At 46.0% G+C, this 16,473-nt stretch overlaps 1 protein-coding gene across 1 annotated transcript in view; it reads right to left on the reverse strand.

Annotated features, from left to right (window-relative positions):
- The window catches only part of PLB1 (phospholipase B1), a 147,532-nt gene that overhangs the window by 60,611 nt on the left and 70,448 nt on the right, over positions 1 to 16,473 (reverse strand). The window contains exons 20-25 of the mRNA XM_019020713.4: positions 15,910 to 15,953; positions 9,437 to 9,545; positions 4,582 to 4,633; positions 3,034 to 3,114; positions 673 to 738; positions 295 to 395 (exon numbers count right to left, since the gene is read on the reverse strand). Of these exons, the coding sequence (XP_018876258.4) occupies positions 295 to 395; positions 673 to 738; positions 3,034 to 3,114; positions 4,582 to 4,633; positions 9,437 to 9,545; positions 15,910 to 15,953 (453 nt within the window). The remainder of the gene's footprint in view (positions 1 to 294; positions 396 to 672; positions 739 to 3,033; positions 3,115 to 4,581; positions 4,634 to 9,436; positions 9,546 to 15,909; positions 15,954 to 16,473) is intronic.

Raw genomic sequence — 16,473 nt, forward strand, 5'->3', positions numbered from 1 at the left:
TCCTAGCATTTTACTCTTCCCTCTGGAGGCCTGGAGGGTGCCTTGTGGCTGCCATGGCAACAGAGGCGGGGTGCAGGGGTAGTTCCCCATGCACACCCTGAGGTGGGCTGAGGCCTACACCAGGGTGGAAAAATCCTAGGATATCCTCCCCTTAGGCCTTTCCAGGTTAGAAGATGGGGTGGCCACAGCCCTTTCACACTTCGGCCCTTGGGTTTTCTAAGGAATTTGCTAAGGGTGCCACTGCCCTTAGCAGCGAGGATTCTTAGTAGAATCGGGGAGAAGTATCTGTCTGACCTGAGGATCATCCTTGGGCAGTAGACTTTTTTCTCCTGGTACAGCTCCCTCAGGTTGACGATCTCAAGCACCGTCACCAGGTTCACAAATGCCCGAGGAACCTGAGAAAAGGCAAAATCAGTCACCAAGAGGATGAGGCTGGGCAGCTCCAGGCTTTCACCTCGGATTGGGGCCTGCTCCTCCTGCTGCAGTTTCAGATCTAGGGACTTCCATCTGCCCCCATCCACTTCCTCCACCCGTCCCTGCTCCCCCTCTATGCATTTGGGCTGGGATCCACAACAAAGGTGACCTGCCAAGGAGGTCTCAGCAGGATGCCAGAGCTTCCTCTACGCTAAGTCTGAGGTCTAAGATGCAGGCCTCATGGCTTAGCCTCCGTACCTCAGCATGGAGGATGTCCAGGGCCTTCCCAATGTTGTCTGTGAAGTTCTGGGGAGAATAGTGGACCTGCAGGAAGAGGAAGTGTCCCTTGAACACCATTTGTCACCTAATCTCTCTACAGAACAAGGCTACTTTCTCTCTTGGGTCCCCTTCTCTTTTTTTTTTTTCTTTTTTTGAGACAGGATCTCACTCTGTCTCCTGGGCTGGAGTGCAGTGGTGTGATCATGGCTCACTGCAACCTTCACCTCCTGCGCTCAAGCGATCCTCCCACCTCAGCCTCCCAAGTAACTGGGACCACGGGTGCGTGCCACCACACCTGGCTAATTTTTGTATTTTTTGGTAGAGATGGGGTTTCACCATGTTGCCCAGGCTGGTCCTGGGCTCAAGTGATCCATCCACCTCGGCCTCCCAAAGTGCTGGGATTACAGGTATGAGCCACCGCACCTGGCCAGAGTCCCCTTCTTTCTGTATTCAGTCACAGTGGGCAATATTGAAATAGTGTTTGTCTTTGGGGCCCCAGCCTCGACACCAGCCTCATGATCCTCAGGTTTGTCATGGCTGTGGCCCTCAGGGAAATGCCTATGCCTCTCTTTTTTTTTTTTTTTTTTTGCATGGAGCTCTGGATCTACTCCATATCCACTAACTGTAGAGCCAAAGCATCACATCTCCAGGCCCCTCTAACATGGGGATGTCCGAGCAGATGACTCTAAGATCTCCTGCAATCTGAGCAGCCTCTGTCCTATGGCCCGATCTCTTTTGCTTGGAGCCTCAGTGTCTGGGGCTACTGAGCACACCCTACATGTATGAAAGCACACCCTACATAAATCAAGGCAATAATGGGAGGGGAAGAGGGGAAGAGCGTCCTGTGAAACACCGGCCACACCAAGCCTAAACACATTTTAACTGTTTCTCCTGATCTCGATATTTGCGGTTTTAAAGCTTTCTCAGCAGTGGAACTCTTTCTCTGATTGAAATCTAACCAAAAGCCCTGCTGTATGGAACATATGAAAGCTGTGTCACTTAACATGAGCAGGGGAGGGGCCCAGGGTCCCACCTCCCCACGGGCTACCAGCAGCCCCAAGGCTCCCCTCTGGGCCCTTCAGATCACAGCTTGAAAACTCCTGACTCCTGGTGACTTTGATGCCAAGAAAGTGGGTTGTGAGGGGCCTGGGGGCTGGGGCATCCCTCCAGGTAGATGCTCACAGGCCAGAGCAAGGCCACTGCTTCCTAAACCTCACTCTGCTGGTCCCCTTTCTGCCTGACAAACCTCCTCATCTTCAAGCCTGAGCTGGAAAGTCTCCTGCTCTGTGTAAATCTCTCCAACAACCCCCTTTCCCACACACCAGGGTCCCACAGCAACTTTGCTTTTTTTTTTTTTGAGATGGAGTCTCGCTTTGTCACCCAGGCTGGAGTGCAGTGGCATGATCTCAGCTCACTGCAACCTCTGCCACCTGGGTTCAAGCGATTCTTCCGCCTCAGCCTCCCAAGTAGCTGGGACTACAAGCACTTGCCATCACAACCAGCTAATTTTTGTATTTTTGTAGAGACAGGGTTTCACCATGTTGGCCAGGCTGATCTTGAACTCCTGACCTCAGGTAATCTGCCTGCCTCGGCCTCCCGAAGTGCTGGGATTACAGGTGTGAGCCACCACACCCAGCCAACTTTGCTTTTAGACCTCTCTTCTGTGTGTATCCCTACAACAACATCCTGATGTCTGCCTTGTGCTGTGATGAATTGCCTGTCTCTCTCTCCGCTGGCAGTGCAAGTTCCTGAGGACAGGGCCTGTGTTTCCTTAGCCACTGCTTTGCTCCTAGTACATTCCTGGCATAGGCGTGGGTGGGAGACTAGTGGGTATGCCCTGTCAGGCTTCTATCAGCTCAGAGACTGAGGTTCCAGGAGGACACGCAGCATCCATGGAGCAGCAGCCTTGATCTTGGGTTTCCCACCAGCCCAGAATGACTTGGCTCTGAAGCTTGCCCAAATGCCTGCAGGAAATCGACCTTCCCATACAAGTGACAGCACAAAGGTGGAAAGGGCAAGGCTGCTGGAGACTGGGGAAGGGAGCTAACCTGTGACTCTCTGTGAACATGGGAAAGATTTTTCTAGTCATTGGGTGTTATCTTGCTTTCTAGAATGATATGATCAAGCTCCCTTGATAGGAAACTTAATCAGGATCAATCTTATAACTAATCCTGCTTGCCCAGCTGAATGGTTCCCTGGAGGTGAATGCCTTCTCAGTCTCAGGGTTCATCCCAGGCCTGAGTCCCAACTTAGCTGTACTCCTGCCGGGCAGAGCAAGTGACCGGGCTGTGAAAATCCTTCTCTGGGGGTGAGCCTTGAGTAAAGTGCCTGGAGACCTACCAGATCATTGCAGAAATCACAGAGGTCATTGCCGCCTATAAACAGGGTTATTATCTTCCAGTCTTCCTGAAAGTGTATCCTCTGAAATGAATAGAAACATACAAGTAAGCACCTTGTCCCAGAGTCAAGTCAAGGAAAACACAAAATGCTTGCAACTAGAAAAGATGGGTCCTCACACACCAGAGTGTCTCATGGACTTCTGAATTTTCTGTTCCTTGGTTTTAGGGTCCTGAGATCATAGGTGCTAAATGGTTCATTTATTTTAGGTGGAATCACTGAACTTGCATGTGGCTCTGTCCACACACAAAAGCACACATGTCAGTTTCCACGTGTCCTGGTGGGAGTGGATACAGATGCCCTCTGAGCTCTGTTCCTCCATCTCCAGCATAGCAAGGAAGTGGGGAAGGGATAAGGAAGCTGGTCTTGGCCATGGGAAAGGAACGTTTGTTCCAGAATCTTCTAGAAATCCTGAATTCTAATTGTGCCTTAAGGGAGAAAGACCATCTTTCATTAAGAGGGCGCTCTCCAAATTTGGAATACTCACACTGGTGACTAGTTCTGCCCATGAACTAGTCAAGCCAGAGAGGCTGAGTAGGGTAAGGTGGCAGCTCTAAGCACAAGCTCTGAAAAGATTTTGCCACCTCTGGGATCTGTCTCCTCCAAAGAGGACCTGGAAAAGTATATGAAGTCACAGGGCGGTGTGGAGAGGGTGCAGCCATACACATTCCATAAACTATGGCCCCAGGGCAGCCACGGCCCTGCAAGCCTCTTATATTGCCCCAGGCCTACATAGCTTTGCTTCCCTGATCTACACTTCCAAAAGAGCGTGGAAGGAGGAAGGTGAGAACAAGATCCAGGAAAGTTTGACATTAAGGGTAGAAATACCCTGAGAACCTCCCAATAATAGACTTTGATGTACATTAAATTATATATAACATAACTCATCCTAATCTTTCTTTTTATTTTACCCACCTAGAAACCCCTGCAAAAAGCCTCTGAATTGAGACCGTGCTTTCATTTGAGGGAGAGCTGCATATTCATCTTTCAGAACCCGGCTCAAACATCTCCTCTACTTTTATTTTTTGGTACTGCTCCTTGCAGACCAGGGCTCTCCCGTAGGCCATGTGCCCAGAATAACAGCCAAAATCTCCTTTTCAAGCCTTCCCTGACTGTCCTAAGCAGAGGCGCCGGTCCCTTCTGCACCCCACCCTGTCTTATACAGAGCCCTTTCGATGGAGCACGTGGCAACTGTTTTATAATTTGATTCTTCACATTGCTCTCCCCTTCTAAGCTCCTTGAGGACAGGACTGTGTTGTATTCTTTTGTGCATCTGCAGCCCCAGCCTGATGCCTGACTCACAGTAGATGTTTAATTTCAACAGCCAACTGACTGAACAAATAGGAATCCCCTTTCCAGAGAAGCAGTGTTTTAGGCTTCAGATGTGTCTGCTAGAAACCCAAGCCGGGCTCCCAACCACCCCTCAATCCACAGCTGATCTTCTCTGTGTCCAGGGATTTTTCCTGCCTACTTCCCATCCCAGGGACCCACCGTGTCATTCTTCATCAGGTCCACCAGCCTCCTGGCCTGGACAGGTAAATCCCTGTGGAAACATACCAGAGGAAGTGCTGTGAGGAGTGGGGACTGGCAGGGGCCCTTAGCAGAGAGAACAGCAATCAAATGTATGGTGGAGGAAGGCCCAGGGTGGGCCTCCTGCAGGAAAATGGACTGAAGGCCGTGTCGCAGAGCTTCTTCCCCATTCAGGCTCCACTGCGGGGGTGTGGGGTTCTGACTGTGCTTGGGAAGGCCAGAGCACTGCACGTAGGAGGGGGTGACTCTCAGTGTGACTATTTTCCTTTTTTTTTTTTTTTTTCCCTGAGATGGAGTCTCGCTTTGTCACCCAGGCTGAAGTGCAGTGGCACGATCTCAGCTTACTGCAACCTCTGCCTCCTGGGTTCAAGCAATTCTCCTGATTCAGCCTTCCAAGTAGTTGAGATTATAGCTGTGTGTCACCACACCCAGCTAATTTTTGTATTTTTAGTAGAGATGGGGTTTCACCATGTTGGCCAGGCTGGTCTCAAACTCCTGACCTCACGATCCATCTGCCTCGGCCTCCCAAAATGCTGGGATTACAGGCGTGAGCCACCGTGCCCGGCCAGTGTGACTATTTTCTGATTGGCATATTTGATGGTGTACTTTTCTTTTCCTTCCAAGCCAGGCTTGTTCAGGGCAAACGGAAGTTTTGCCTGTGAGTATTTCACATCATGCACATGTCATGGCACCACCCATTTTGGCAGGTGCCATGGCCTAAGCCCTCCTACCCTTAAGATGATGTAGTCTAGTCAAATGCACCTGGGATGGACACTTAGGTGCCTTTTGCTAACTGTGTGAAAGTGACTTAAATTCTCGGTTCAAAAAGACTACAAAATGGAGACAAGCTCACTGATCTTGGAGGGTCACTGGGAGCAGTAGATGGGAGCCACTGCTGGTGCCAGACAGCCAGGGTTTGAATCCTGGTTCCACAAATGACCAGCTCTGAGACCTTGGCCGACCACTTGATCCTGCAAATCCTCCGTTTTTCCCTTCAGGAAATGAGGATGGTAACATACCTTCTTCATAGAGTTGTTGGGGAAATTAAATGAGGTGCCATATAAAGAACTTACAACAGTGCTTTGGCACATAGTATGCAACCACTGAATTATTTCTGCCATCATTACCACCATCATCATTGACAAAGTCCCTGGCACAGGGCTTAGCAGGAAACATTAGTGGTCATCTTCTTCCCCTCTTATCTATTAGCCCTACTGGCCTAATGTGAGTCATAGTACACTAGGTATTCCATTACCTGGATGGGAACTTCGGGTAAGTCACTTAACCTTTTTGAGCCTTGATTTCCTCATCTGTAAATGTGAAGTTATCAGAGCAGCTGCTCTGTCGATGGAACAGAGTTTGAGGATGATTACTCAACTACTCTGAAACTCTTTTTTTTGAGACTGAGTCTCGTGCTGTCGCCCAGGTTGTAGTGCAATGGCGTGATCTGAGTTCACTGCAACCTCCACCTCCCAGGTTCGAGCAATTCTCGTGCCTTAGCCTCCCAAATAACTGGAATTACAGGCACCCGCCACCACACCCGGCTAATTTTTGTATTTTTAGTAGAGACGGGATTTCACCATGTTGGCCAGAGTGATCTCGAACTCCTGACCTCAAGTAATTCACCCACCTCGGCCTCCCAAAGTGCTGGGATTACAGACGTGAGCCACTGTGCCTGGCTGAAGCTCAGTTTTATCATTGGTAAAACATGGGAGTCTGACGTTTTGCTCTGTTCATCTCATGGTTATTGTGCAGACTACAGGGATGATAAACGTGAGGGTGCCTTGTAAATGGTGCACTGCTGTATCTGCATGACAGCTATTGTCAGACCTGGAATAAAGCCTGCAGGGCACAAGGCCAGACTATGTGGTCAAGTCGATGCATTTGTTCAGGCCATGTGGCCTCTTTGTGCTATAGTTTCTTCGATTGTAATATGGGAATAATAACCCCCAACTTTTCCCTGCCACCCAGGATGTGCTTGGATTGCTTGCATGAAAGAGCCCCAAGGCCTCTGGAAATGCAAGGATAGAAACCCAGGGCCAGATGAATCACACTCATTTTGGTTACTTTTACGCTCTTGACTCTAAGGTTTCATTCTTGGATGCCTCCCTGACCTAATCATTCTTACAACTGTCTTTCCTCTTATACTACCAGCCCACATATGCTTGGAAAAAGCAAGATTATGGTACTATTAAAGCAGTAAACCTGCAGCCTTTTAATCCTATCCCCATCAAAAGGAAAAGAAAGCCTCAGAATTCATCATAAAACCTATTGGGCCTGCTGGGCACAGTGGCTCACACCTGTAATCCCAGCACTTTGGGAGGCCGAGGTGGGCAGATCCTGAGGTCAGGAGATCGAGACCATCCTGGCTAACACGGTGAAACTCTGTCTCTCCTAAAAATACAAAAAATGCACTCATAGTCCCAGCTACTCAGTAGGGTGAGGCAGGAGAATCGCTTGAACCTGGGAGGCGGAGGTTGCAGGGAGCCGAGATCGCGCCACTGCACTCCAGCCTGGGCAACAGAGTGAGACTCTGTCTCAAACAAACAAACAAAGTCTATTGGGGTCTGTGTTAGCCATTACTTTGGATACTCTTTCACCTTTCCCACTGGCAATGAATAAGAAAGCTACTTAGGTGGCCAATGGTCTCAGGATGGTGCTGAGAGCTGGAAGGATGTCAGGAAATCTAGGAACCAAACCACATGAGTCCTAGGAACCACATGGTAGTGTGATGTTTGTGACTAAAATTGGATCTAAAAAATCCAAATAATCCCATCAAAAAGTGGGCAAAAGACATTAATGGTCAATTCTAAAAAGAAGATATACAACCAGCCAACAAACATTAAAAAATGCTCAACATAACCAAAAGTGTCAGGGAAATGCAAATTAAAACAATGAGATATCACTTTATTCCTGCAAGAACAGCCATAATTAAAAAGTCAAAAAAATAATAGGTGTTGGCCTGGATATGGTGAAAGGGAACACTTTTACACTACTGGTGGGAATGTAAACTAGTACAACCGCCATGGAAAGCAGTGTGGAGATTCCTTAAAGGCTGAAAGTAGAACCACCGTTCGATCCAGCCATCCCACTTCTGGGTATCTACTCAAAGGAAAATAAGTCATTACATGAAAAAGACACATGCACATGCATGTTTATTGCAGCACAATTTGCAATTGCAAAGATATGGAACCAACCTAAGTGCTCATCAACCAACAAGTGGATAAAAAAATGTGGTATATATACACCATAGAATACTACTCAGCCATACAAAGGAATGAAATAATGTCATTTGCAACAACTTGGATGGAGCTGGAAGCCATTATTCTAAGCGAAGTAACTCAGGAATGGAAAATCACATATTGTATGTTCTCACTTATAAGTGGGAGAGCAAAGCTATGAGGACGCAAAGGCATAAGAATGATATAATGGGCCAGGCATGGTGGCTCATGCCTGTAATCCCAGCACTTTGGGAGGCCCAGGCAGGCAGATCACTTGAGGTCAGGAGTTCAAGACCAGCCTGGCCAACATGGTGAAACCCTATCTCTACCAAAAAAAAAAAAAAAAAAAAATTAGCCGGGAATGGTGATGTGTGCCTGTGATCCCAGCTACTTGGGAGGCTGAGATGGGAGAATCCCTTGAACCTGGGAGGTGGAGGTTGCAGTGAGCTGAGATCACACTACTGTACTCCAGCCTGGGCAACAGAGCAAGACCCTGTCTCAAAAAAAAAAAAAAAAAAAAGAATGATATAATGGACTTTGGGGACTCAGAGAGGGTGGGGGGGGTGAGGGATTAAAGATTACATATTGAGTACAATGTACACTGCTCAGGTGACAGGTACACCAAAATCTCAGAAATCACCACTAAACAACTTACTCATGTAACCAAAAACTACCTGTACCCCAAAAAGTGTTGAAATAAAAATTAAAAATAAATACAAATAGTATAAGAAAGAAAGGATCATCCAATTTTATTTTTCCTTGATTAGGTATGGCATTCACTTGCTCTCTGACCAGGCAGCAAACCTCAAGCAGCACTCAAGGCCCTGGAATCTTGGAATGCAGTGAAGGGATGGGACCTAGGAAAGCTGACCTGCCCAATCTTGGGGACCGGCCTGGCCGTGCCCAGGGACCATGACAGTGATGGCCGTGCTCACTGATGTTTCCCCCGAGGTGGGCCTGCCACCTTGCTGCATTAATGCCAGGACCACCATTTTGCCCAACGTGTGTCACGTGTACACTATTTACAGCTCACCAGAACTTTCGTATCCAATATGGCATTTGAGTTTCATGACTGCCCTGTGGGAGAGGTTCCTAACCAGCCCCACCTCTTAGAGTCTGAGGCTTAGAGAGGCCAGGGAGGAAACCGGGCTCGTACTCAGGGCCTCCCCTCCCAGGGCTGGTGCTCTTCCCAGGACACTGGAAGGATGCAGAGTTTAAAGCCCAAAAGGCACAGCTGAGGAAGGGAGGGAGAGCAGGACTCTGCAACAGCAGTGACATAGCAGTGACAACTGGGACGCAGAATGAGCCTGCTTGTAACCTATGTCTTAAGTGAGATTTACAGACAGGCAAAGTAATCTGCTCAGAGCATATGCCTGGCATCAGAGTCCATTGTGACTAGTTTCTGGGGGTGGGGGTTAGGGTAGGCTCACAGATTTCTGTGACACCTCCAAGAGAGCTCCGTCCAGGCTTTGGCCCTGAAACCCTTTCCCCTGACAAAGCCCTTCAACCTTCAGCCATAAACCCAGTTTAGGCCAAGCCCACCCCTGGTCCCCAGAGGACGTGTGCTGTTCACCGCCCCGGTCACCCCTGCTTACTCAGCTCGGCCTCCTGCCACAGCCTGGTTTAAGAAGGCATTAGGACTGGTTTCTTTCCCAGTGCCAACAGAGAAGCCCTTCAGGGAAGGGTTGAATTCCCGGAGGATGTCTGCAAATACAAGGAAAAGACACGCTTAGTGACTACCGCAAAGCAATCTTCAAATTCCTTTGATAAGCACCAGTGGGTGTTAAGGAACAGAGTCCCCACTCCGCAGCCCCTACTCTTACCCCAACCTTCACTCAGCATGGGAAGAAAATGTTCAGCAGGATGGCGCTTAACGACAGGGCAGCACACGACAGATGTTTCAATTATTGTTGAAGAAATGTGAGTCTGGGTTACAGGCTTTTCTCGTGTATTTTTCTTTTTTTCTAACTGTATACTAGCTTTACTGAGATACAATTCACTTACCATAAAATTTACCAATTGAAAGTATACAGTTCAATAACTTCTAGCATATTCACACAGTTGTACAATCATCACCACGTAATCAACTTTAGAATATTTTCATCACCCCAGAAAGAAACCTAGTACCCACTAGCAGTCACTCCCCATTCCCTGCAACCTTGTGGCAATCGTGGATCTACTCTGTCTCTGTAGTCTTGCTTATTCAGGCCATGTCATATGAATGAAATCACATACCCCAACATACCTTTTGTGACTGGCCTCTTTCCCTTAGCGTACGGTTTTCAACATTCACCCGTGTTGTAGCATGCAACTGTACTGCATTCATTTTTATTGCTGAATGATAGTCCATTGGATGGATATACCACATTTTATTTATCCATTCTTCAGTTGATGGGGCTTTGGAGTTACTTCCACATTTTGGATATTATGAAAAATGCTGCTGTGAACATTTGTGTACAAGTTTTTGTGTGGATTTCTCTTGGATATATATCTAAGAGTGGAAAAGGTTAAACTCTGTTTAACTCTAACCCTAACCCTGTTTAACCTTTTGAGGAACTGCCAGGACTTTTCCCAAAGCAGCTGCACCATTTTTACATTCCCACCAGCAGTTTACAAGGGCTTCAATTCTTCCACATCCTTGACAACACTTATTATGTCTTCCTATTATAACCATGCTAGTGGATGTGAATTGGAATCTCATGGTGGTTTTGATTTACACTGATGGCTACTGATGTTGAGCATATTTTCAAGTGCTTACTAGTCATTTGCATGACTTCTGTGGAAAAATGTCTATTCAGATCCTTTACCCAATTTTAACTGGGTTATCTTTTTATTATTGAGTTCTAAGAGTTCTTTATAATTTCTAGACATAAGTTTCTTATTAGATATAGGATTGGCAAGTGTTTTCTTCCACTCTTTGGGCTGTCTTTACTTTCTTTGATATATGATATGACATCCTTTGAAGCGCAAAATATCGATTGTTTTTCTTTTGTCACTTGTCTTAGTGGCATATCTAAGAAGACTTTGTTTAGCTCAAGATCATAAAGATTTGCTCCTATATTTTCTTCCTAGAGTTAGTTTTAGCTCTTACATTTAGGTCTATGATTCATTTTGAGTGAATTTTTGTATAAAGTGTGAGGTAGGAGTTCAACCTCATTTTTCTGTAACTATCTAGTTGTCTCAGCACAGTTTATTGAAAAGACGATTCTTTCCCCCATTGGTTTTGGCATCCTTGCTGAAAATGAGTTAACCATGAATATGAGAGTTTAATTTCTGACTCTCAATCTTAGTCCACTGTTCGATATGTCTATCCTCATGCTAGTACCACATGTCTTGATTACTATAGCTTTATAGTAACTTTTGAAATTGGTAAGTATGAATCCTCTGAATTTGTTCTTTTCTAGATTTCTTGGGATATTCTGGGTCCCTTGAATTTCCACATGAATTTTAGGGTCAGCTTGCAAATTTCTGCAAAGGACCTAGCTGGAATTTTGATAGGGATCACATTGAATCCGTAGATTGATTTGGGGAGTATTATGAAGAATATTAAATCTTCTAATCCATGAGTGTCAGATGTTTTTCTACTTATTTAGGTCTATTAATTTCTTACAGCAATGTTTTGTGATCTTAAAAGAGACGCTCTTTTTTGGTTAAAGTTGGTTAAATTTATTCCTTTTATTATTTTTGATGCTATTGTAAATGGAATTAATTTCATTTTCATATTAATTGCTAGTATAAAGAATTATAATTGATTTTTGTATATTGATTTGTACCTTGCAATCACTGAACTCATTTATTAGCTCTAATAATTTTTAGTGGATTTCTTGGGATTGTCTCTATATAATATCATGTCATCTTTAAATAGAAGTGGTTTTATTTCTTTATTTCCAATCTTGGTACTTGTTCTTTCATTTTCTTGCCTAACTGCCATGGGCAGTGTGATGTTGAATAAAAGTGGCAAGAGCATGCATCCTTGTCTTACTCCTGATTATCAGAGAGAGGGGGCAGCATTCCATCTGTCACCATTGCCTATGATGTCAGCTGTGGGCTCTTAAAAGATACCCTTTATCAGAATGAGGAGTTTTCCTTCTATCCCTAATTTGTTCAGTGTTTTTTTTACTTTATTTATTTAGAGACAGTCTTACTCTGTCACTCAGGCTGGAGTGAAGTGGCGCAATATCAGCTCACTGCAACCTCTGCCTCCCAGGCTCAAGCTATTCTTATGCCTCAGCCTCCCATGCAGCTGGGATTACAGGCACCCGCCACCACACCCAACTAATTTTTGTGTTTTTAGTGGAGACAGGGTTTCACCATGTTGGCCAGGCTAGTCTCTAACTCCTGACTTCAAGCGATCCACCTACCTAGGCCTCCCAAAGTGCTGGTAGTACAGGCGTGAGCCACTGCGCCCGGCCTTTGTTGAGTGTTTCTATCATGAAGTGGTGTTACATTTTTGTTAAATGCTTTTTCTGATCCATTGAGATGATCATGATGTGTGGTTTTGGTCTTTTATCTTATTGACATAGAATATTACATTAATTGATTTTGAGGTTGAAAACTAGCCTTGTATTCCTGGGTTAATTCCACTTAGTCATGAGGTATACTTTTTTTTTTATATTGCTGGATTTTGTTTGCTAGTATTTTGTGTAGGATTTCTGGGTCTACATTCATAATACTTACTGGTCATACTTTTCTTCCCTTGTGATGTCTTTGTCTTATTTTGCTATCAGGGTAAAACTCATAGAATGAGTTGTGAAGCATTCCTTCCTCTTCTGTTTTTGGGAGGAATTTGTGAAGAACTAGTAATTGATACTAATGTTTGATAGAATTCACCAGCGAAGTCAGAGACAGTCTGGGCTTTTTTTGGTGGGAAGTTTTAAAATTATTAATTCAATCTCTTTGCTTGTTATAAATCTATTCAGATTTTCTTTTTTTTTTTTTTTGAGATGGAGTCTCACTCTGTTGCCCAGGCTGGAGTGCAGTGGCGCGATCTCGGCTCACTGCAAGCTCTGCCTCCAGGGTTCATGCCATTCTCCTGCCTCAGCCTCCCAAGTAGCTGGGACTACAGGCGCCCACCACGACACCTGGCTATTTTTTTTATATTTTTAGTAGAGACAGGGTTTCACCGTGTTAGCTAGGATGGTCTCAATCTCCTGGACCTCGTGATCCGCCTGCCTCGGCCTCCCAAAGTGCTGGGATTACAGGCGTGAGCCACCGCGCCTGGCCTCAGATTTTCTACTTTTTATGGAGTCAATTTCAGTAGTTTGTGCCTTTCTAGGAATTTGTCCATTTCATCCAAGTTATCAGATTTATTGGCATACAATTTGTTCATGGTATTCTCTAATAATCCTTTTTATTTCTGTAAGGTTGGTAGTATCTCCTTTTTCATTCTTGATTTTCATTTCCCCTCCCTTTTGTCAGTCTAAAGTTTTGTCAGTTTTGTTGAACTTTGCAATCTCATGCATTCTAATTGCCTTTACTAATATGGATCCACACTTTTCACGTTTTCATCTTTCCAACTTGGCTGAGCCGTCCTGAGAGCAGGGTTTATATATACCCCAGGGCCTCATATAATGCTCAATACATGATTATGGACTGAATTAGAAATAAAACAAAGTTCAGACAAGCTTGGAGATTTGTTCAAAGACATGTAGGTGCTGAGAATGGCTGGTATCTCAGCTCCAACACAAGGACACTTGCCCCCGCTGTCTCACAATCTGCTAGGATGTGAGAAAGAAACTGGCCGGGTAGCAGCCAGGACTTTAGGGCCCCATTCAGCAGAGTGCTTGCTAGAACCCAGCACTGCTGCAGGTTTATTCAGCACAGATGGACTGGACTCATTCCTTGAGGTTTGGGGATATTACACTAATAAATGGAAATTGCTCCGATTTCTATTCAAGAGAAGAAAGGACTGTGAAATCACCTGAGCGATTTGAAAGTGGAATGGTTTGTCCTAGGAGGTGGCAGCTTCCCTAGGAGGTAGAAGGAACTCAGCACAGCCTACCCAGCTACTTCGCAAGAATATCATAGGGAGGAACCGCACATTGGATAGGGCAACGACTTGCTGGTGCAGGCAGTTCTCTCTGCCAGGAACATTCTCTCCCCTTTCCTTACCTGACGAATTCTAATTCTTGACGCTCCTTTTCAGAAGACAGGGTTAACAGCCTCTATGTTTATTTTCCCCTAAGCTTTGTACACATCTATAAATATTAGTCATGTGTCTGTCTTTAGGAAGACATGCTGCCAAAGAGACTTCGGTGATGTCATCGGAGCACTGTTCTCCTATTTTCCAAGCACTCAGCACTGGAATATTTGCTGGATTAAATTGAACAGGGGGTTGAACGGGGATTCTGTTCTGCCCTTACATTCTTATGAGTTTTCTAACACGTTTCCATATAGTTACTTCCCCCTGGATTATCTAGCCCCTACAATCAAATAGTCTTCACATCTCTAGCAAGAAGAGTCTAAATAGCGGATAATCCATTTCTGGGCTAAGTGTGTCAGGGAAGTCATCCACCTGTGGGGTAACATTGTCTCAATCCTTTGTAAATTACTTTGGTGAAAGAGGTGAAGCCAAATATTATCCAATTATCTTGTCCATAATACGAGCATGGGAAGTAAAGAGCCCAAAAAGCTATTGCATACATTGGGCCATCCCACAGCCAAGTTCATCACACTCACAAAAGCACCCTGAACCATCTCCTAGCAATAGAGGAACTGATTTATAGCTCATGTGTGTAGACCTAGATATAAAGAAGGCAGAGAGTGCTTGTGGCACAGAACCCTGTCTACCTAAATTCGACAGGATTTACAAATAACCAAAACAGATAACGCGAAGTCTGCTCAGCTCTGCTCTGCCTATGTGGAGATTAAGCTATGATGTCCCCCTCATCCAAGTCTTGGTGGCTTCAAGTTGTTAGCTTCTAAATATATATTACAAAGGGCTATGTACCAGGAAAGTAAATGAAAATGGGACCAGTTAAATTCCTCCCAGGCAAAATTATCAGCCAGAAGATTCCAGGGGAAGAATTCAATTTAAACATGTATCGCTTGCATACTTTAAGAACAAGCACGGAGATGTGTATGCACTGGCGAGAATTTTAAAAAGATAAGATCAGACCCTTCAGAGAATATAATCAGACTTTAAAAAATCATTCCGCCTGTAATCCTAGCACTTTGGGAGGCCTAGGCGGGCAGACCACGAAGTCAGGAAATCAAGACCATCCTGGCCAACATGGTGAAACCCTGTCTCTATTAAAAATACAAAAATTAGCTAGGTGTGGTGGGGGGGCCTGTAGTCCCAGCTACTCGGGAGGCTGAGGCAGGATAATCGCTTGAACCAGGGAGGCGGAGGTTGCAATGAGCTGAGATGGCGCCACTCTGCACTCCAGCCTGGCAACAGAGCGAGACTCCATCTCAAAAAAAAAAAAAAAAAAAAAAAGAGAAAGAAATCATTCCGAGCAGGTTGGTGGAAAGTAAATTAAGGAAAGTGTTGAGTCCCAAAATGGCTGTGTCTGCACAGCCTGCACAAGATAACTTCATCTCCTCCTGCGGCAACAGCAGCGGTTCCTACAGCAACCCCGCAATTCAATATCTGTGCGCAGCTGTGCCTGCGCCCCAGGTGCCTGGATCGATGCCTCTCGCGGGGGTGATCTGCTGGGAAAGGCAGGCGCCGCACAACAGGGTTTCTTTTTCTTTTTTCTTGAATCACTTTTCTTTATTCTCTCTAATCTCATGCCAGATTATTGAATCACTTTTTAATGACTTGCACTAAGATGTGATCTTTTTCCCCGCTTTACTTTCTTCCTCCCTTGGTCAAAGACAATTTCTTTTTGACACCTCCCCGCCCCGGGCCCCCAAGCCCCGAACCCCGCTCCACCCCCAACTCTAAGGCTTTCGTCACTGTCGGAAGCGGAGCTGGGCGGCAGTCTCGGGAGGCAGCGCCCCCTGGTGAATTTAGCGGGCTCCTGCAGCCGGGGCTCCTCCCGAGGCCCGCGCCACCTGCAGGGGGAGCGGGAAGCGTGCAGGGGCCGCCCCCAACCAAACATCCCAGCCGCCGCCGCGTACTCACTCGCCAGGGTGGTAACGGTGCCGATGTTCTCATCTCCGCCGACGCTGTAACGTGGGTCCAAGAAAGAAAATGAAGGGTTAAAATGCCAGCCACGCCGAGACCCTTCAGACACTAGCCAGAAACGCCCGTCTCCCGAGAAACAGCCCGGGGGCCTGGAGCTTGCCCTTTCCCCATCACTTCAGTAGAAAAACGGAAAAAGCAAACCAGAATACGACTCCCCTCCCCATAGGCCAGCACATCCAAACAAAACGCCAGCTTTAAACCGGCGGCTGATTTTCGCTGATGTTGGGGCAGGGGAGGTAGGTTGGTTCCTTGCACCCCTGCTTTCAAAGGGGAAGTAGTCCCTCGTCTGCCAGCCCGTTTCCAACTAGCCACTGCAGCGTGCATTATTAATATTATTGGTGTAAACGTAGTTTTTAAAAAGTTGGCCCTATTTTTTCTCTTTTCTCTTCCTGCTTGGCTTGGAAAAGCCGTTTTTAGAAGGTGTCTTCTAGAGAGCCAGCCATTTTCCAAGCCAATAATAAAATTCCAAGGTGATCAAAGTTAGAAGGGTTTCTAGGCATG

The sequence above is a fragment of the Gorilla gorilla genome, chromosome 12 (genome assembly GCF_029281585.2).
Source record: "Gorilla gorilla gorilla isolate KB3781 chromosome 12, NHGRI_mGorGor1-v2.1_pri, whole genome shotgun sequence".
Lineage (NCBI taxonomy): Eukaryota > Metazoa > Chordata > Mammalia > Primates > Hominidae > Gorilla > Gorilla gorilla.